Raw genomic sequence first — 22,758 nt, forward strand, 5'->3', positions numbered from 1 at the left:
TTTTCCAATACCAGTGCTCAGAAGTTTCACGTGTAAGAGCTGGTTTTAAATCCCTTGCTATAGAACTAGGACCTTCACTGTTTTTTTTTCTTATAGTGATGTTTTGTTTCGTAGTGGATAGCTCTTGTTGGTTGGAAGTAGGGTTTCTTTACTGAACTGACATATTTCCTTTTTTTCTTTTTCTTTTTTTTTTTTTAATTTCACCCCTAACTCCTCATTTCTACATCTCATTCTACCATGCCTTAACCACATCACGTGTCATTTTACTGTGCCTCATATCTGCCTTAACAACATGATGTCTTTATTCTCCTGGTCGAATTCACCATGCCACTTACGTATTGTCTTTGAACAAGAGAGATTTTTACTTTTCCCACTCTTCCAAATCATTAATGAAATGCTGAGCAACAACAGATCCAACATACAGTCCTGTATTACCACATTCAGCAAATTATCAACGCACCATTGATTCACTCCCCTCAGTAAATTATCAATTACCATAAATATTTATGGCTGCTTAGAAAGTTTTAAAGCCCCTTTGCTTAATGGTCGCGCCAAGATCAACGTGAGCCTGTTTTTCAGAGAGTGCTTTTCATTGTTTTGATATAATGGGACAATAATCTTGCAATGAATGCAGAACTTGTGGCAGTGGCTTACGCAAGCTGCTGAGGTCTGCTACCTTACCCTGTACTTATATACCTTGAGATCACCCTAAATTGCATCATATGCCCTAAAAGAACACCCCATTACATTTCATAAAAATGATAATGCAGTTTTCCTAGTATTTTTGATGTATTTTTTGATGTATCAATGTGTAGTATGTGATCATGAGAAGTTCGTTCTGACAGATTCTTTTATTTCTGAAACAAATGGAATAGTTTGCTTTTTGGCCTCTTCGTCACTAAAATAATTTCTCTGCAGCTTAAAAGGTATGTTTGTCTATATCGATTAGATCTTTATAGATAGATAAAACCTTTAAAGCCTACTATATCTATACAGTATATGCAATTTGTAAATAGCTGTGTATTCAGATAGTCAAGATAAATCCTAAAGCTTGTTTATATGGCAGTATTATATAGTTTTATACAGACACATGCTGTACTACTCCCTTCCTCGTTTTATAGCAGTTGCTGAAACATAAAGACAAAGATACAATCTTAGCTGTTCCTCTGCAGTTTCAAAGTTCAGGGGACATAGATAAAGCACAGGAGACTTTTTTAGGTTTTAGGATAACAGAATAGATTTCAGGTTTGGGATGCTGGTGCTTCTAGGTCTGACGATTAAAACAAAGGTCTTGTAACTAGGAGAAAAACAGTGTTTACCAACAATTTCTAAAAAAGCAGCTAGGAGTGATGTGCTTCATGATTTGTTTTGTGTGAAACAAAGGAGAGAGGGTGTGGGATCCTGGCTGGAAATGCAGGAGACTAAATTAAGAATGTAAATCTGGGGTCTCAGTGTGTGCTTGGGAATAATCCCACAGTTCAAAGTAGCATGTCGTGTAGAAATAAGGTCCTCAGACTCTTATGGAGAGTGCTCTTCCAAGTCCTTGCACAAGTTGTTTTTGTTTTACTTGTTTTATTTCTATTTTTTTAATTGCTATGGTAACTTACTCCATCTTCCTGTCTTCCCAGCTTATAATCAGGTCTGCCATCTTAGGAATTAGCCTGTCTTGGGAGAAAGCCACGTTTTAGAGCAATGTTGATTCCCCACGCCACCCTCCCTCATTTTTTTACTGATCTTTGATTGTTCATGTCTTTGATTAGTACTTCTCACTGATGTATACTGACACTAACAAAGCCAGGAGGTGGTAGTACCTCATATGTTCTCCACTTGGTGCCATGCCACCGAAACAGGTGTCTTCCTCCCTGATAAAAATTTTTCCTAGCACCAGCTTTGCCTGTTGACCTTGATCCATACATAGGGCACTTGCCTTTCCATTGAACAGTGTTGCCTTACCCTAGATCATCCGTGATCCCCTACACCAGCTTCCTCTTCTCTACCATTAGCTGTCCCTGCCCATCTCATCCTTTATAAACATTGCCCCATTTTGCCATTCTGTTGTACCTGTTTAACGTCTCTTCTTCCTCCATGTGGATCTAACTTGCCTGGAGCCTGTAATCTGGCTCCTTTTTCTTATTAGCTCAGGTTTGACTTCTGATGGAGGAAGCTTGTTTTGAGAATGAGCCGCCTCACTGTACCTACCGATCCAGCCAAGGGTGCAGTTCTGGGTTGTATAGGGATCAAGATTTTGCCAGTGCTGTTGTGGCATATACCTGTAAGAGTCTTGCTTTGTTTGTTTGTTTAATTACAGCATTACCCCAGCCTGAGAAGTAATTTACCAAGCAGAGCTGTCTGCAGGCAATGCAGTGCCAGTTGCTGATAGCCCCAGAGATGCTGGCTGTTTGTAATTATGTGACAAGTAGACTGAAATTGTTTTTAATTGTGCTCTATGGCATAATATATATGTATTTCTTTGCACTGAACATCTGATATTTTAATAAAGGAGCATAACTATTCAGCCTTTTGCGGTATAGCAAGGGAGAAGTGTGTGCAGCATTTTTCTTTACAAAAATACAGAAGACCCAGTCCCTCAACTGACAGGCAGCTAAGCAGAGTTTGTGGAGAGTTTTTTTCCTTTGAGAAAATCCCTCTCTATGTCCCCCAAAACCATTGATTATCACCCACATCTGGAAAAGCTCCTTTTGGTGCAGACAGGAACTCAGATGCCTGTGTAAGGACTACGTTGACAGCAGCAAGACGCTGATCCTCAGGTGACTGTCTCAGGGTGTCTGTAGGCAAAAAGGCAGGGTCTTCATTTGGCTTCTGATTTTCAGATTTCTCATTCAAGCTTTCTTTGAAATCTAGGAGGAAAGTGGTGTTGCTACTTAAATGAAAAACTACAATTCTGGTGCCAGGTGAGAAGGAAATTTGAGGTATTACCAGTAACACTGGTGTTACCAGTAACAGGTGAATTACCTCAATGAGGCGGTAAGCCATCCAGCTATTTACCAAAGTGGCTGTTCCCTTAAGAGCCACGCAAACTTCTGTATCTGTGGTGCATGTACAGTCCCTAAGGGCACATTACACCATGAAGATAACTGCAACAAGGGCTTGACTTTTGGTTGTCAACATGTCCTTTCCCACGGAGAACTGAAACTGAACCTGTAACACACCCAGGTGGACTTCTGAGGGCAGCTCTTGAGGGACTTGTGTTATCTTTGTTATTGTAAATGTGCTGTGTGCTGTGAACTACAAAGTCCGAAGTACCCTGACCAGGTGGAAGTAGGCTTTGTGCCTGACTTCATGCTCTCTTTGTGTCTTAGACCTTCCCCACAGTACAGCTCACGTAGGCGTGCTGCTTTGCTTAGCTGACGCTGGAGATGCTTATAGGAAAGGCATGTAGGAAAGGTGGCTCCTGTCTGATGATTTAAATCTTGAGTTGTTCACCTTAGTGAGTATTTTCAGTTGTGCTGCGTACAGGCGGGAGTTTACAGAGATGCAAGTTGCAGGCTGTCGGGGTGGATTATGCTTGTTGAGGTCTAAGCCTATTTATGCCAGTGGAATTTTGTAATTGATTTCTTAAAAGTTTGTAATTTGAGCAAGGTATTTGTGCGAAGGCTTAGTCAGACTCAACTGAAACAGAAAAATCTTGTAGTATGAGTCAAGTCCCTTTCAGTGTTCTCCATCCAATTTGGTCAGACTCCACCTCCTTTGGTTGCTGGTATCCTGGCTGTAGAAGAGCTCCCGCTCATTAGTGTGAACTTTTTGGATTACTTTTATTCTCTCACGCTGGTTAGCTTTGTTAAGAGCTGGTGCTTCTCCCCTTCACAAGAGCTAAATTGCACAGGGCTAGCGCCAGAGTTGTCACAGTCTCAGGGTCGTGAGGATTGATAGCGTCGGCATTATGAGCTCTGCTGCTCTTCCGTGGCTAAACTCTCAAACTGAATGAGTCCTCTGGCAGAAATTCCAGGTCATTAAACCAGTAAGTGCTCCTTGCAATCCTCCTTTGTGACTAAACTCAGATTTCATCGAGTCTGAAGTTACCCCACTCATCCTAAAGAGCCATCTGCTTTGAAATAGTGGGTATGGGTGCTTCTCATGTCAGAATGACAGTATCTTCAGTAATCCCAGGAAAAAAGCAAACAATTTCACTGGATGTGTGATGGACATGGGTACAGCAGTGTTTCTTCTGCAACCCCAGCCTGAAATGTCACTGGATTCGGAAAAATTCTAATTTGTTAATGGCTAGTGGTTTACATTAATAGCGGCTTGATTCAGACATTGAACACAGGATGCTGAATATCCGAGGTCCAATCTCAGTCTAACCCTAGATCTGTAACAATAGTGAACATCAGGTACCAGAATTTGAGCAAGTGGAGAACGAGCTTTCTGCTTTTTATCTTTTTAATCATTAGTGACTTGAGGACTTCCTAACCCAGAAGCTGCATCTTCAAATTGTGTTTATTAGCCACTCTTGAACTCATTTGTTTAATCTCTTTGAAACCATGTGTTACCACAGCAGAGAACTCTGCAATTTTTAGAAAACTTGAGTGAAAAAGTAGTGGTGTTTTTTTTTTTTTTTCTTAAAGCTGCTCCTCACTGGAATAGTGTTTTATCTAGAAAATTGCACTTCAGATACATAAATATCTGAGTTGTCTCACTATCAAGGAATGTCTACCTGATGGCAAGTTTTCCCTCGATTCTGCATTATCAGTTCACAGCAAATGGAAGTTTTGCAATGGCTTCAGTCACATCCTTTGAATTACCCACTTGAATGAAAAATACAGCCAGTACCTCTTATCCACTTGGTATACGCTTGGTTGTGTTTTCTGTTGTCCCCACCATTTTATTTTGTCACAGACTTTTGTTTTTACATGATAGTGCTGCTGTTAATAGTTGTCTTCTGGGAGCAGAATATATAAAATAACATACTAGGCCAATAATTAGGCCTAGTTAAAAGGAAACAAAAATATTCACAGGGTTGTTCATGTGATTTTTTTTTTTTTTTTTTACTCTGCAAATTTGCATTTTTTTCTCACTTCTTTTATCTGTCTTCTCCTTGCAGCATTAGCCACTATGTGCTCGTGATGTCGTTGACCATATTTATGATGCTGATGAATGGACTGGCCCAGCTGCTAACTACAAAGAGACTTGAACTTCCCAGAAGGACCAAGCACCATTCCACGTGATAAAGAGATAAATCTTCCTGCCTTGTTTCCATCCTTAGACATCCTCTGAACCAATCTCCACCTCTGGAATGTGGAGTTCCACCTCTGGAAATACAAGTTAAGGGACTAGAGTGCCAAAATCCCATCCAGGGATCAGAGCGCTCTGCTGATACAGGTTAAATGCTGTCCTGTGACTGAAATTTGCATTTGGGTATTGCCGTTTAGACATCAAGGGCAAAAAAAGCCTCAGCTTTGTCTCCCAAGTGTACATATTTCTTGAAAATAAAAACAGCAACAAAGTCTTTTTTAAAAAAAAAAAGGGAATCTATCTTTTGGGATTTCTTTTTGGTTGTTATAACTTGTCTGCCAGCTGTTTGACTCGTGTGCTCACTCTCGTTAGGAGTCTGCAAAGCCCTAGCTTCTTTTCGTGTCTCGCATAAGCATCTCACCGACTAAAGCATAAATGAAATCAGTCCGGGCAGATCACTGATTTAGATGTTGTCGATGTGGCATACCATTTGAATGTCTCTGAAACTGGCTACGCTTTTTGCAAGCTGTGTCGACGTGCATGTGAGAATATGTTGAGGCAGGTTAAGACTGGCACGCTGTGAGGCTGTTGCCTGTAAGACGACAGATTTTAGCTAACCTGGGTATGAACTGCTGCTGCTGGCCATGCTCTCCTGCTGCCTCCTGTGCTTGGGTGAGCTGAGTAGTACGCCAGCTCAAGTAATTGATCCAAATGAAAAGGAACTTGATTAAATAATTGTAAAATAGCATTCAGACAGATTTCCTGGTCCAGCTCATAATGGGGCAGGCAGGAAGGTGAGGGTTGACTGTTTTATCGGCAGGCCAGTGTTTATCAGCATAAAGAGGTCACGAAGCTGCAGCTGGAGTTGGTGGTTTGCGTAGAGTGATGCCACATGGAGACTTTTTTCCTTTCTTTCCTTATTTTCCTTTCCACTTGCGTTCTGCTCCTGATTACAAGCGTCAGCGTGGGTAATGGCTGTACCATGAATCAAATGCAGACAAAAGTCCCCTGGTTAAATGCTGATTACAAGTGAGAGCAAAGAGCCAGGGTGCTTAAGAGGCTCTGCTGTTGTGGCTGCCCCTGGGGACCCAGTAACCTTAAATACATTGCATGAGGCTTTAAGGTAGGTTTGTAACTTTATAGGCCTTTCAACAGCAAGCAAGCATCAGCTTTCCTACCCCTAATCCACAGCTGATTAAGTAGCACAAACTACAGTACCCACCTACACCTCAATGCTTCATCGCTCCCTGAAGTCATCTGTTCCGAGAATTAAACAAAAATTGTGTGTCCTGAAGCAAAAATTGGCCTCCTGCTGAGCAGGAGATACTGCACAAAGCTAGGTGTCCTGCCTTTGAAACAGCTTTTTCCGTCCACACCGTCAATAGAAGGGCTTTTGAAACAGATTCCTTTGTGCAGCGAAGGAAGTGAGTGAAAGAAAAAACTTTCTTCTTTCTGTGCTATTGTATGATGGCATCACTAAAAATTGTGCGATGTAATATCCCTGCGTCACACTCTCAACTACCAGCCGGGCCTTCCTATCTGGGAGCTGGTACATATGGTATGTGATGCTGGCAGCCAAAGCTAGACATTCGTCATGAGGGCTGCTCCAATACTCTTTCCAGCCATCTGGCATTTGGCCGTGGTCACACGTCTGTTTAACGCTCTGGAAACTAGTCATCCCTCTGCAGGAAGTTTGGCTGGGAGAAACCAGTCCCAAACCTCCATCTGCTTGTTGAGTGCTAGAAAAATACTGTATCGTGGGCCTGCAGTCATCCGTGCAGCTTCAGAGTGCCCCTTGAGAGTGTCTGAGCACTGGACAGGGAGTCGTTTTTCTACTAGGTAGTGGTCCAGTGGTCCTATTGGGCATGTTGCTAGCACAGCTGGCCTCAGTCACAGCAGATATTTCACATTTGTTACAGACTATACCCGCAGACTTACATGCCAGAAGGTGGGCATGTGCCCACTGCTGGTAGTAGTACCATACAGCCGAGGCAAGGAGCAACCGTGAGCACATGGAAAATTGCTGCTACAGCAAAAATTGTGTGTAGGCATGGGAATCTGCCACACTTTGTTCTCCTTAGATCTAGTGAGTCTGCTATGGAGAGCTATCCCCACCTCAGCCCCGGTCTACAAGTATCTACAGTGTACAGTATCATTGTGGGGTACTGTGTCATCGGCTTTGTGTGACCTAACCGATGTCTTGAGACCTCTGTCTACAGCGCTGGCATTTCAGTACACGCAGCTGTAGGCAGCCGTACCGTTGAGCAACCCGGCCTCCACTGCTGGAGTGATTTCTTTGCAAAACTACTGTTTGTAAAGCAAATTCACTGATGGGAGTGGTTGAACAGTTGGCATCGGTGTGATGTGAAGGAATTGACTGAAAAACTAGGAACGTGGGACCCATGGGGCTGCCACCCCAAAGGCACATCTTCTGCAGGCATGTCAAAACCGCTTGTTATCTATGATAAGACCAAGTGGATGTCCTACCTACTAAGTGAAAACACTGAAGGTACATACTGCTGGTGCTGCAGGCTCCCCAGGAGAATGCACGGGAGCTCAAGCCTGGTGTCTTTTCTTACCACAGGGGGCTGATAATAAAGCAGCATCTCACCCCACTGCGTCTGGTGCTGCTCATCTGTGGGAGCGGGAATAATCCATATACTCTGGTATGCAGGCAAGTGGAAATGGCTGTCCAAAGTGCAACCTGCATCGATTATTCTTTCTGCTTATGGCTTCCGTAGTGTCTCTTTCCACAAAGTAAGTTTTGTATTTACATTCATTCTTGTAAGAGCAGAAAGGGGACAATGAGCACAGGGGAACATTTGCAACATGTGCCTTGGTTTTTCCCCAGTGCGGGGAAAAACCTACGGGGGTCTGTTCTTGTTTGCCATTTGCTCTCATTGGGCCATAGTGGTAGCAACCTTAGCTAACCTTTCCCTTTCCCCTGCTGGTCCCTTGCATCTCTGTGCCATTTGTGAATTCAGCTTCTAGCCGAGGCTGTGGGAGTGCTGGCGAGCAGCTCTCACAGCTCTCACGGAGAGGCAGGATTAGCTGTGCTATTCCCGTATCTCCCCAGGGGAGGCTCTTGTAGGAGTCTTGGCCCACACTTTTGGGTTTACTCCAGCACAGGGAGGTGTCAGAAATTCTCCCACTCAGCTACTTTACACAGCCTCATGGGGTGTGTGACAAAGTTTATTCTCCCCTCCCACGGATGTGTGTTCCTCTCCTTTCCAGAAATGAATGTCATCAGCAATAAAAAGTCCTCCCCAATCTTAGGAGCTAAGGTAGGGAATGAAATTTGTTCTCAGCTGAGTTTAAGCTTTCTTTTCCCCTACTTGTGGGTCTTCCAGCATCATCCCTCTTCATGGGTCCCAGACAGTACTTGGGCCACAGAACGGGGGCTCTGAGCCAGCAGAGCCTTACAGACCAGCCCAGGTATTACCCACCCCCTGTGTTTTCTGTGAAGGGCACAAAGGCGGAATTACCCCAAGCCCTCCTGCCTACCTTTTTTCACCTGCAGCAGAGTTGCAGACTCTCTGACTCCTAGAGCAGGTGAGGCTCCAGACAGTGAAAACCGCAGGCAGGCAAAGGCATTGCTGTTTATGTCTGGGCTGCATTATTACTTTTTTTACTATACTCATAGTATAAAAACTTCTGCAGAGCTTATATCTTCTTGCTTTCGGAGTCATGGACCCCTGAAGAGTTAACCATAAACCTGGAGTGCCCATCAGGTGGTGTAATGCAAGAGAAGCTGTACGGAAGAGCAGCTCATACAAAGATCTTGTAATCTTCAGTGCTAGGAATTGTTCTCTGCTATTGTGTTATCAAGGCTATACACAGCAGCCTTTTGATATCCTTCCAGGGAGTGAGCTGTTTCTTCAGAGGTGATGAAGCTTAGATTGTATCAAGACCTCTTATGACTCAAACTAAATGACTTCCCCTTCCCCCTCACTGAGTAAATCAGATTTTACAAGCTTTGGCAATTCAATGCATGCCGTGGCTGTTAGTTGTAAGGCTGCTGCAGCCTTCACATTCTTGAATGAGAACAAAGGCATGAATGAACATTCGTGGTCTTACCCAAACCTTGCTCTCTAGCATCACCCTTGAACTGAGGTGTTTGGTTTGGCCAAGCCACGATACAAATGTCATTTCAGTTCCTACCACCCTAGCTAATCTGTAAGGGTACGACGCTCATTGCTTTTCAGAATTGTCCGCATGATCCTGCTGTCCCTTTTCCCGTGTCTTTGGGGTGGTGAGGGGGCTTCTCTCAGATGCCTTTGGCAAGGAGGATGAGAGCATGGAGGGTGCCAGGCTTCCTGCTGCATGCTGATAGGTGTGGGATGCTGTGAGCAGGAGCCAGCTGGAGAAAATATTTTGGGGAGCCGTAGTTGTGGTGGGGAAGGGAGAACGTCCCTGTCTTGCAACTGCTTTGGGGTGTGCTCTGCCTCACAGCGGTGGGGCAGCTCAAGGTGCCCCCTTCTCCATCATCACGTGGCTTCATCCAGCCTAAAGGCAAGAAACTTTGACTTTCTTCTCCTGTGTGTTGTCTTTGGGCAGATGCTTTGTGAGCTTCCATGGCTGGGGAAGGTTTGGGAACCCATCTTGCGCTGTTGCCACGTGTGTGGGACAGCCCCAGATCAGCCCTGTTCGTTTGTGAGACAGGGCTTATAGTGAGCTGGAGCTGACTGTCACAGCGGCTGGCAGTCACCAAATTATTTACAGCTCTCTCCTCAACTAGCCTCTCCTGGACTGGTTACCTTTAAAAGGATGTGCAAGGTTGAATTCCAGTTCATTGGCTTACAGAGGCTCTGAATTCAGCTGCTACCTGCAAGAGCTCCCTCCTCGCCCCCGGGGCAGGGCACAGCTTTTTAACACCTAAGGAGGTCTGAAAAGAGGGAGGAGAAGGCTGAAAGCATGGCTCTCGCCCCCTTCTTGTGACCTTTGAAATCAAGCTTGTCGATATTTTCTTTATTTGTGTGCTTATTGAATTATGCTTCCCAGCAAGCTTCAGAACTTTCTAACTTTGAAAGTGGATAATACCAAGTGGAAATAGAGGAAAACACACCTATTTTGTTTGCATTTTATTTTCCATGTGAACTGTAAGAGCAAATGCCTTCTTTTTAAAAAAAAGAAAAAATTATTTCCTTTAATGTTACCTAAGATGAAGCTGACATACAGGTTTACCTTTCACTCGGGCCAATACAGTTGATAAATCTGTTAATGGCTGGATATCATCCAGTGCATTCTCTGAGAGGGGGAGAGAGAAAGCTCTGCACCAGGATCCCCAGCCAAAAGTGCTTGCAATGGGAAATGACCAGTGATGGAGCCCATTTCTGCTCTGAATTTCTTGCCACCTGTAGCCCTGCTTCTCGGGGTGTCACCTCTGCTGCGTGGAAGTCCTTCCTGACCCGAATTGTGCAGGCTGATGAGTCCCGCATGCCCTGTGGCTGAGCAAGGGACAGGATAGTGCAGATAGTGCCTGGGAAATTTGAATTTAAATCACTGCAAGTGCAATCGCACCTGGGTCCAACATGTTTGCCTCGCAGCAGCAGGGGATGAGAAATATGACAAAGCCATGTGTCACTAGCACGGCTCTTCGCTGTTCTTACCAGCTCCTCTTCCTCCTCATGGGGTTTGCAGCGTTGCTGCAGCAGTACCTGCCCAAGCCTGACCCCACGCTTCAGGAACCTCAAGCAGATCCAAAGGGCATGTGTCCAGTAACAAACATTGCAAAATTGAACCACTGGCATTTTGGGTTGGGGAAATTTCTGACCAAGACCTAAACTCCTGTAATTAAACTTAGCTTATCACTCTTGCAGAAATGCTAAAGGACAAGGCACTCTGAGTGCAGTTCTCGTATTGACTTTCTGTGGAGTCACCTTTATATATCTCAATAGACATGGCCTTTTGTGCTGGGCATCGTTATTCTGTCTTCTTGGCATATGAGACAGTGCAAGACAAAAACTGCGGAGTAATTTCAGCAGGGGCTGAAATTTGGTGGCCTGAGTCCCGGTGAGCACACAAGCAGAGATGGACTTTGGAAACATTTTATTTTTGTATCAATTCCCATATTAAGTTAAGAGACACTAGAACTTACTGTACAAAGCACTATTATCCAGAGCTATATTTAGCTGCTCAGATGTCTGTGTCTCCATCTCACTAAATCTCCAGAAATGAGTGGATATTTTCCATCATGGGTTTTGAGTAGGAAGCTTGTTATATCTGACCTACTGTGAAAGAAAAATAGCCATTTCACCACTGTGCATTTTTTCATACAAGCAGTATGTTTCTGTGTCTCTTCTAACTTACGTTAACACATTAGATTTCCTTTAAAATGCTACAGACTTACTTGCTTTACTGTAACTTGCTAATTGACTGGTATTTATGGACAAAAGTAGAAATGAAACGTGCATGTCATTTTTAGAGAATTACATAGTAAAGGAAAACCTCCTAGTATTTGGGATGACGGCCAAATCTTCATCTGGGACCTGAATTGAACACAAGCCTTCCGAAACATTCTCCCGAGCTCCTCTGTTTCCTGGGGCTTTATTTCCTTGACAATCCCAAAACAGTCACGCAGTGAACCCTGCCTAAGATTTTTATTTTTTTTTTCCCCCAAGCATGGCTTTCGGCAGTTCCCCCTGAGGGTTCCTCCTACCCTTGCTGCTCTGCCTGTGTCCTGGGTGGCCCAGGACGCGACCTGCCAGCCTGGCTCTGCGGCAGAAGCTTGGGAGCGTTTGCCGCTCAGGACGGCTCAGGGGACAAGTTTTGTCCTGTTCGGTACATCATGATGGCAACTGGTCTGTCATGCTTGTTTGCTTGGTTTGCTGCTTTTGTTTGTTTGTTTAGGATTATTTTTTTAACGACACTTAAAGCTTGGGGTATTTTTTGTTTTTCAATTAATGATTGGGAGACCAGCTGTTGGCATTAATTCATTTTAACATGACTCAATCTGAGAAGTGTTCAAGCTTCCTCTTAGAAAAAGTGGCTGACTGCTTTTTTTTTTTTTTTCCCCCTCAGGCAGTTTGCTTGACAGAGAATAAATTTTTGCAAAAATTGCTTTGCAGAGCAAGGGAACAGCCTTTGTCATTTTCCCTTCCCGCTGCTCATTTCTTGCAAAAGTACCTGACATTTGGGAAACAGCAGCCTTTTCATTAGCGGATGCATGGAAGGCCCCATGGGCAGGAGCGCGGAATAACTGGCTCTGCAATCTACAGAACTGCAACTAATTGTATTTTAAGGCGCTATTTCAGTGAGGCACCGTTGCCGCCTATCATCCCAATACAATATATTGGAACTGAATGGCAGTAACTGTATTTTCTCTCCTCGTGGCAATTTTAATTCTTTGTGAAAAATCACGGGAGCCGAGCGCTTTCTGAATGCAAAGCAACAGGGCACAGGTAAGTGGAGTGACATTCCCCTGTAGTTCACAGCAATTAACCTTAGCCAGGGAAAGAAAAATTAAAACGGTCACTTGTGTTTGGGAGAATTACCTTGTGATACATTGCAAATGCCCTCGGTGTAGGCAGTTATTTAACATAATCTGTGCCACGGTTATGCAAATATCCTTATCATGCATTTGACGGCTTGCTCCCTTTCTCACTCTGGGAGTGGCGGTGTGTCTAAGATGGATCGATGTACACGCGCCTAAAGGCAAAATGTGTGATACTTGTCAGGTTAGAGCTAAATGGCATTATTTATTTGTTTATTTTGTAAGTCTGTGAATGCGCCTCGCTATTAAGAAGAGGAACAAAGTAATGATTCTGTTTAATTAACGGAGAAGTAACTTTCTTGCCAGTTCTAAGTGCTGTTTGATCTATCTGAGATGTCACAGGACTGGAGAACTCCTGTAAAGGGCTGAGAAAGCGTTATTTGTGCTTGGAGCTTTATGAAAGCGATTTACATATTTGCACACTGAAGCATAGCTACCAGCACATAAGCAGGGTGATAAATGATTAACTATAAAAGATTGACAGCTGGGGCAAAAATCCAGCAGAGCACTTAAGCATGTGCTTAACTTCAAACAACCTGGCTCTGCTGAATGCAGTGAGGCAGAGTCAGGTCCTCTCTTAAGTTCAAGGAACTGCTCATGCACTTCAATTAAACATGTGCTTAAGTGACCTGGAGGACCAGAGTCTGGCCAAGAGAGCTTGTAAAAGGGAAAAACTTTCTCATATAACACTGAAATCAGGGTGGCAGCAGTAAGTAGGACTGTAAACAGATGAGAGCTCGTCATGAATGGAGCATCCCCAGCTCCTATTGATGAAGGGGGACTTGTCAGTTGCCTAGGATTTCTCAAACTTCAGGCAAAAATAGAGATATTCCAGCAAAAGACTAATCTACTCTGTTCATTTCAGAACAGTGTTTTGTTCTGTGCATTTTGTTCTGTTTTGTTGTGGTTTTAATTTTGGGGAACACAAACATATTAAATATTTTATTGTTGTTGCTTTCACTAAATGGCTTAATTGGAAATGGAATTAGGCCAAAAAAAGCCAACACCCTCAACCACCCAACAAATAGTGTTTTTGTTTTCCAGTAACTTGAAACTCTTCTCCAGAATTCATCCTGCACTGGCCTTATGCTACCCACCAGGAAGCCTGTTAGTAACTCAGCTTCATCACAAACCACTTCCTTGCAGTGTATTTGGAAGTTCATGAAGCTGGAGGTGGAAAATGCTGCTCCGAACCATAAGTGGTAAGCGAAAGTTGAAGCTCCAAATCAGGGTCATTCTGATGATCTTGGTTTTGGATTCCGTGTAACAAACTTTCTTCAAAGGCTGTGAGAATGTTTTCATGTGTCTGAGTGAAATTTAGCAAACTAGAACTTCAAGTGAAGTCGCAGAATCATAGAGTCGTTTAGGTTGGAAAAGACCTTTAAGATCATCGGGTCCAATCATTAACCCAGCACTGCCAAGTCCTCCACTAAACCATGTCCCTAAGCACCACATCTACACATCTTTTAAATACCTCCAGGGATGGTGACAACCATTTCAGTGAAGAAACTTTTCCTAATATCCAATCTAAACCTCCCCTGGTGCAACTTGAAGCCATTTCCTCTTGTCCTATTGCTTGTTCCTTGGGAGAAGAGACTCACCCCCACCTCCCTACAGCCTACTTTCAGGTAGTTGTAGAGAGCGATAAGGTCTCCCCTCAGCCTCCTTTTCTCCAGGCTAAACAACCCCAGTTCCCTCGGCTGCTCCTCAGACTTGTTCTCTAGACCCTTCACCAGCTTCTTTGCCCTTCTTTGGACATGCTCCAGAACCTCAATGTCTTTTTTGTAGCGAGGGGCCCCAAATTGAACATGGTATTCGAGGTGCGGCCTCACCAGTGCCGAGTCCAGGGAGACAATCAGTTCCCTAGTCCCGCTGGCCACACTATTCCTGATGCAGGCCAGGATGCTCTTGGCCTTCTTGGCCACCTGGGCACACTGCTGGCTTATATTGAGCTGGCTGTTGACCAACACCCCCAGGTCCTTTTCTGCCAGGCAGCTCTCCAGCCACTCTTCCCCAAGCCTGTAGCATTGCATGGGGTTGTTGCGACCCAAGTACGGGACCCGGCACTTGGCCTTCTTGAACCTCATACAACTGGCCTCTGCCCATTGATCCAGCCTGTCCAGGTCCTTCTGTAGTGCCTTCCTACCCTCATGCAGATCAACACTCCCGCCCAACTTGGTGTTGTCTGCAGACTTACTCAGAGTGCACTCAATCCCCTCATCCAGATCATTGATAAAGATATTAAACGGAGCTGGCCCCGATACCAAGCCCTGGGGAACACCACTTGTGACCAGCTGCCAATTGGATTTAACTCCATTCATCACAACTCTTTGAGCCTGGCCATCCTCCCAGGTTAGCCAGGACTGCTGATAAGTCCACCAGTTTCTCCTTGAACCCTTCTAAAGCAGAATATTTGAGTTTATATTACTGTCAGAAACATACACTCCTTGGGTTACCACTTCCATTTCCAGCAGATACCTGAAAGCAATGGCTACTCTACGCTCATCAGACACTCACTCAAGCACACAATCTTCACAATGATCCCTGTGGGCTTTTACATCAGTACAGAGCAGTATATGCTACTTTTGCATGTTCTTTGCTTTTTGGGAAGCTTTTTGACTCCATAATTTTAATTTTTTTTTCTTTATTTTACCTCTGCTGATACCATCTCTCTTAAAATATGTCTGAGGTTCACGGTGGTTGGGTGAAGCTTAATTAAAGTGTGTCAGTGTGATGGTGTCTTTCATTCAGGAGACGTGCAGGAAGATGATAATCTCCTTTTTTGGAATAAAAAACATAGGCTCAGGATAACTAACAAGAAACAGAAAAGGATGGTGAAAAAATATTTCTAGGGCCCAAATTCAGATCTAGCAATAAGATACTGTTACTGGAGTGTATTTTTCAGAGTAGCCAGAAAACAGGCAGAAAAAGGGAGCTGTCCTGGAGACAGAAAAAAGTTAGAAATACGATCCAGAGAAAATGGCTGAAAAGTCTCCTTACAGGTTTGCATGCGGGCTAGAAAATGATAAAGAAATTATCTCTGATTTGATTCAGACTATCTTCAAGGCTTTTGTATTTCTCTTTTTCTTTTTTTTTGCAAAATCAACAAGATTGCATAAAAATACCTGAATCCCTCAGCAATTTCTCCTCCTAATGGAAATAACTTGAAAGACACCGGACAATGATCAAACAGGATGACATACAACTACTACGAAAGTAGTCATATTTTTGTAGTCAGAGGGGAGGGGGGCCTGGGGCTTTCTCCATAGCCACATAAAGCATCAAAATAGATTTTATGCTTCTCCAGTGCATGGACCTTGGATATAAGCCAACAACCTCCACAATCAGCAGGAATTTCCGGAAGCCCTGGGAAGCCAGTGGATCAAAAGGTCAATTGTAGATAGATCAACAGTCAAAATGCTCTCTCAAGAGCGTGACTTAAAGGCTGGTTGTAACCAAATTCAAGCGCTTACATTTTTTTGTAAGTCTATTATCACTCCTTTTTTAAAGCCGGGTTTGATATACTGGACCTATATGGAGGTCATGGCTTTCTGGTATGCTATTACAGTGTGTGCCACACTGCTGCAGCTTTTCCAAGTAATGGTTCTGGTTGAGGTGATTGAGCTGACTGTCTGCTCACGTGCAACCCACCCCGCTCCCTCCAGCCAAATCCTCCAGCTCCTCGGTCTCAGATTCGAAATCACAGCCTTTGCTCAAAACTTTTTGTATATTGGTGCTACTCATATGAGCATGGGCAGGAGCAATGCCTGATGGGGTGTGAAGAGGGAAAAATTGCTTCCGTTCATTTTCATAGTCAATCCTGATTCCCTGGGGGGAAGGTACATTGGGGTGGGTTTTATCACTAGCAAATTAACTTGAGAGTAGGTGAGGGATGTGGAGGAGGAGCTCACAACTCTTCCATAGAGTTACTGAATGGTTTGGGTTTGCTTCTGTTTCTAAAGGAAACTATAAAAATAGTTTTTTGTTGTTGTTTCTTCCCCTGGACTCAGATGATTCAGAAGTTAGTAAATCACGTAAATTCATATCAGCAGAGGCAAGTTTATTGTTTTCTGTTTTAAACCAGTTCTTCTGTTGTTTTGTCTTGCCTGCAAAATCCTTCCTGGTTCTCAAATGCAAGATAATGCAGGCAGGCAGCATTTCTAATATAAGCCAGAAAAGATGTAATGATAAATGTTTAACTGCGGTTTTCCATTTCGTATGCTGAAAGTAAGAAAAGGGAGGAAAAAAATAGACATGTTAATGATGTCCTATCATCATCATATTCTCTTCAGCTAACATGGGAGGAGAGCACATAATTACCTGGACAGATACTAAGTGTATTGACTTCTGTTATTCCGCAGCTGGGGTTTTTTTTTCCAGTTTGTGAGCACAAAAAGCTTTAAGGAATAATGCATGAAAATGCTATTATCTTTGGCAAAAGCAATATTCAGCTGGCTTGGCCATTACGTAGGTGAAAGCACGATGGGTACCAAGACTGCTGAGTGCATTTGCATGAGATTAGTTAAATTGTCTAAGCAGAATGTCCCCCCTATCTATTTCACCCTATGCTCAGATGCTGGGGAACTTGGAAGCAAAAGTAGCAATGAAGGTGCAACACTGCATGACCAATTCCGTTATTTTTTTCTGATAAAAGGTGGGAAGGGGCTGACTAGTCATGGGAAACGCTAGTGGGGAAATTGGCATCTCTACGTTCTGTCACAGTGTCCAGCCTCAGGGAACTTGATAAAGTGTCTGGGATCACTTTTTTTGCACTTGATTTAATTTTGAAAAAAACGTCACGACACCAAAATTCCCGCTGCAATCCACAGCCCACGTTAGTACTTCCCCTGTGAATGGGCATCATTTTGAGAGGATGACCCACACTTTCCCCCTTCTCTGAAAGGTTAATAGCTTACCCGCACATGAGGGGCGATTTCCTGTTGTTACCTTTGTACTGTGTTCAGCAGGAATCTGATCTCCTTTGGGGTCTCTGGGAACTGCAGCAATGCAAATAATAACCCCCGCCCCAGCATCGGCTAAATGCCATTTCCCAGGTTTTGATTGCCTGGTGCCGATATGGTCCAATGGTACTTGCTGGAGCCAAGACAGACACTAGCCTTTCCGGCATAGCACTAGTATGTGTTTGCCAGGATGGATGGGGTCTTTTTGCGGCTGGTTTTGTGTTGTTCCCAAGCCTTCATAGGCAATTTAGAGAATATATCCCCAGGACATTGTGCTTTGGAAAACAGGCGTAGAGATTGGGGCGTGTTAGCTCAGCTGTGGTTTTATTGGTAATATGGGACATGAAATAACACAAAGTTTTCATCTGGCCATAGAAATGACTAAATAGAAGTACTTTACGATTTCAGGAGTATTACATTCTTGTCGTGTTTCAGCATTTGCAGATACAACAGATGAAGCAAATTAAATTATGCATGCACTAAAGGAATGCATTGTTAGCCACAGTCTTTGTTAACTCGCCTGCAAATAAATAAACACAAATAACTAGAAGACATATCTTGAAGATTTGGTAGGCATGGGAGTTTTTTGCCTTACGCTTATACATGTAATATATATGTGTGCGTGCGTATCACTAGGTGACCCGTAAGCCATACCTGCTGCACTTGTTACCTGGAGGATCTCACAGTGTAGGAGAAGCCACATGGCTGCACATCCCTCATTTGCATTCCAGTTGTATACAGCTTTGGCAATTTGTTTATGGAACTGAATGTATGCAATCATCAATAACACAGTCCGCAATAAGTCCCAATTAATGTTGCCGCAGGATTCTTCCTTCATGTTCGTGCTGGCTTCTGTAGATTTAAACACTCAACCTTAATGATGCATTAATGTTGTTTTCTTTTTCTTTTTTTTTCTTTTTTTTTTTTTAAATGCTGTGTTTGCAGTATAAAGTCCACAATTTATTTTGTTCTCTTTGCCCAGCAGGGACATTTTTTCCACTGACTCTTTAATAAGAAGTCTTCATGAGTACGACAGCCATTTGTCTTTATTAGTTGTATATTTTTGCTCATCCCCACTCTTACATTCAGGAATTAAATATTTATTGATTTATTTTTTTTCCACAAAGAAAAATGCCCCACTGCTCAGTAAGAACAATTACCACCAGCTACACACAGGGAACCATAAGCAAAACAAACTTGCATTACTTCTGTAAGTCATGTCAAAACCAACAAGAACCAAACCTGTCTTTTAATGGAGATCCTTACTCACTTTATGGGGTTGTGGGTTTTTTTGAAGATATCTGTAAAATGGGCTGTGAAAGAAGGGCTTGCATCTGTTTGTTTGCTTTGTTTCATCATCTTTCTTGCTTTGTGATACACAGAAGAAAGGTAAAGGAATTTTTGCTCTTTTCCCCAGTTTTTGCTTATAATCTCATCGATAGACTAAGAGAAGTAATGCCTATTCATTCTGTCCGATATCACATGAAACCTATTTAATTATAGGTGAAAGTTATTAGCTAACATTTTTTGATTAATTAATTTTAAGGCTCAAAGGACCAGAGTGGTCATCTACCAGGTATTACTGCGTCAAGCCTACAGCTCTACCTGGGAGTCACTGAAGGAAGGTGCGCAACCCGGAGCAGAAAACTTTGTGTTCATGTAGCGTACCAGCACCTGCCGGCAAATCCCCATCACCTTGGAAAACAGGGAGCTTTTTTCAAGCTCTAGATTATGTACCTTCAAACTGCAGCCATGGAGTTTGATGCTGAGTCTGTATCTATAGCACGGAAACCCCTCATCAAGGAAGCCAGTCATGGAAAATAACTCTAAAAATTGCTTCCCCTCCCTAGAAATATCCTGTATTGTTTGAGATTATGTCCCTGTGAGCAGAAGACCCATCAGAGCCTGCGCAAGGCTGTGGCTGTGCCCCTGTCCCCCCGTTGTCCAAGCAGGGGACAGCTGGACGAGTGGCGTTTCCTGACCCACCGGCCAGCTGTACCCCTGTCTTGGCCACATGCTTTTCCCTGGGATCTCTTATTGTCCCAAACTGCTATGTCTCATCAGACTTGTAGAAATTCAATTATTTTTGAGACTTATACCTCTGAGACTCCTTTGAATTCAGATGAAATTGGCTTCCAGAGAGAGGCAGAGCGGGATGGAGGAAGCCTTCTCTCCTGGGGACACGGGCTAATAACTCTGGCCTCTCTCTGCCCATCCTTCCCCCCTGCTCCCTTATTGCATCCCTTGGCAGTTGGAAATTAAAGACAACTTGTGCCCCCTGGTAGAAATTATCTAGATAGATCACCCTTTTGGGGGCAAATACTGCCTCTGGGGGGGGCAGGCCTCTGTACCTCATGACCCAAATGGGACAAAACTAAGCCACATCCCACTGTTCACTACTGACTCCCTCAAAGTCCCAGGGTGCCCCAAAGACCTGAGCTTTGGGGTTTTTTTTCAGGATTGAGGGAGTTTGGGAAAGAAAGGGAGCTTCTGTCCCCTGTGGACTTGACGTATGTTTGAGGGTCCCCCTCAGGGCCAGGCCTGCAGCTCAGCCCCCTCGCTGGGGAGCTGCCATGCACTGGCCCTTCCTGAATGCACGTGCCGCTATAATTGCCTTTTTTTTTCTACTTCTTTTTTTCAGCTGGGCTGGCACCACCCATGAAGTGGGATCACCCCAAGGAAGGATACACAAGGAAACTGAGGGAAAAGGCCCTTTTGTGCTACGTCCTGGGCTGCTGAGTGGCAGCAGGCCTTCGCTGAGGGAAGCCTTGGGTTTAACGCTGGCGGAGCCAGCGAGCTCAAATGGCTTCAGGCTGGATGTGTGTCTCCATGGTCTCCCATAAAAACCACTTTTTGCTGGTGCTTTGGGGTTTGCTTTTCTTTTTAAAGGAATAGAAGCATAGGCAGGAAAAAGCCTTTCCTCAGCAGCACTGTTGACACATTCACAATTTTTATTATCTGCACTTCTCTTCCACGGCAGCAATAATGTCACCTCCCTCCTGCTCCTCTGGGTTTTTCCAACACATCAGTCAAATGCCCACAGCAAGATAGCCACAAAATGTCTTTTGACAGGAATGGCAGCTCATGGGCCACGGCTACGACGGCTGTTATGACGATTGGCGTGAGGACAGGGCACAGGGCAGGCGCCGAGGTAGCATAGGGCATCAGGCCTTGCGCCATGTTCTTCAAAACACTCTTTAATCTGCTCTTCTTGCAGGACTTCTCCCACCTCGCTTCTGATATACTAATTTCTCCCTGGGGCTGCAGCCCTGTGTTTGCCTTATCTCTTTGCAAGGGAAACACCTCTGTAACCATCAACTGAATAGCAGCAAGAGTGAAAGAAATTTTCTGTGTCCTGACAGAGAAGATTTGGGTTAACGCTTTCTTGCCAGGCACTGGCCATCCAAATCTATGCTCTAATTAGTCATCCCCCTATATTTAAGCTCTACTGATGTTGCATCTTCATTTTATTGTTTCTGTGGCAGATAACTCCTTCCTTTGCAAGATGCTTTCCTCTAGCTGAGGGTGTGTAGCCTTCCATGGAGGTGACGATGCCACTGGGATAAATACCCCCACGGGCCAGGAACCACAGCGGCAGGAGGCCTGGCTGGAAGAATTGCTGCCCTTCGGTGTTAACAACCCCGGCTTGTATGGTGAGGTGAGCGACTCGCATTCAAACGTGCAGGTCCTGTCTCCCTGTCCTCCCTCACTGGCGTTTCGAATCTAAGGCGTTGCAATGGGAAGACCCCGTCCCTCTGCTGCCAGGGAGCTGGAATGCTCTCGGGTGTGCAGAGGAAGGAGGTCAGCTCCATATCCTTTGCTGCTACACTCCCTCCCCAGGGTGAAAACGGGGTGCCTGGTGGCAGCTCGGTCCCAAGGGGCCTGTGCCCACCAGGGAGAGCCCAGAGCTCCGCAGCAGGTTCGTCGCTGCCTGTTGGAAATGGCCCGGCTCCGCCTGACAGCGAGTGATGTATTCCCTGGTGGCGTCAGTGCTTCACCCGTGTCAGGTTTGTGATGAAATATACTCTCCTTTGCCGCCACCTCCTCCTCCTCCCCCCCAGGACTGACTCTTTGAAAACCGTGGCTGGCTTTCAGAAACTGGCAGATAAAAGAGATAACAATGTGCCTGCCCATTAAAGCTAACTGTCCTGAATGAGCTCATGAGAAAATCTGATCTAACCTGCCTGTATGAATAGTATTTATAAACACTGCTATCCAAGGATTAGGCAGCCGGGCCTGGCTGCACCAATGTAGTCAGTGAACGCAGCCTTTTATATTTCAAACTTTCTGACATAGCAGGGTTTTATAAAAAAGTCACAAGGTCACGCTTTTTTTTTTACTTTTTTTTTTTTTTTTGGCAAAACCTCTAGAGGAACAAGCAGTGCTTCAAAATTCTGCTGCCTCCATTTATTTAAACATTTCAGGATGTTGATGTCATGTCCCCACCCCCATCCCAAACCTCAGCAAATAGCAAGATTTGTCTTCAGAGCTGTAAAGGAAACCAGGATTCATTCTGCAGACCAGAACCCCACGTGATGTAATACCCTACAGCTGCAGCTGTGGTGGGCACGCTGAGCTGATTTACACCAACTGATGAGCTTTAGTTGGGAGGGGAAATCCGTGCTTTGGGGCAACTTGCATGTGGGCATGGGGAGTGCAGCCCTGCTCCCAATTCTTTGCCAGTGCAGCCCTCCAATGTGCACACAACACTTGGTGCCTGCTGCCAGCGCTCCACCTGCATGTACCACCATAGTTTTCAATCAGGTCTGGCCAAAATACAGCTGTTGTAGCCCTCCTGGGTTGTGAGCCACTCAAATGGGGTGCCCCTGAGCTATGGGTTTCAGGTGGCCTGTTTAGACACAGGTGTTGGAGGATGATGGGAAGCAGCTGGGGGATGAGGGTCTCTTCCTGCTGAGCCCAAGAGGTGGGATTGCTGGGGCTTCTCTGGTTATTCTCTTCCTGATGGCTCCAGTGTTTCTCATTCTCCTGCTCTGGATTCCCTCAGGTACATGTCCTGTACTCTTGCTGTATGGGGGTTTTGGTATGTGGCTTTTATCACGAGGCAGAAAGGTTTTCAAAGCTGCTAGGGTATCTGTGCTAGATACCCTTTGG

The 22,758-nt window shown here is 44.5% G+C and overlaps 1 protein-coding gene across 4 annotated transcripts in view; it reads left to right on the top strand.

The window, feature by feature from the left end:
* The window catches only part of PIGN (phosphatidylinositol glycan anchor biosynthesis class N), a 109,632-nt gene extending 104,159 nt beyond the window's left edge, over positions 1–5,473 (top strand). For 3 of the 4 annotated variants that reach the window (XM_074576120.1, XM_074576122.1, XM_074576121.1), the window contains exon 29: positions 5,063–5,473. In XM_074576120.1, coding sequence (XP_074432221.1) covers positions 5,063–5,186 — 124 coding nt within the window. In that variant the 3' untranslated portion in view covers positions 5,187–5,473. The remainder of the gene's footprint in view (positions 1–5,062) is intronic. The other variant, XM_074576123.1, reaches the window with a different exon arrangement.
* Positions 5,474–22,758: the final 17,285 nt, after the last annotated feature.

The sequence above is a fragment of the Larus michahellis genome, chromosome 2, assembly GCF_964199755.1.
Source record: "Larus michahellis chromosome 2, bLarMic1.1, whole genome shotgun sequence".
In the NCBI taxonomy this organism is placed as follows: domain Eukaryota; kingdom Metazoa; phylum Chordata; class Aves; order Charadriiformes; family Laridae; genus Larus; species Larus michahellis.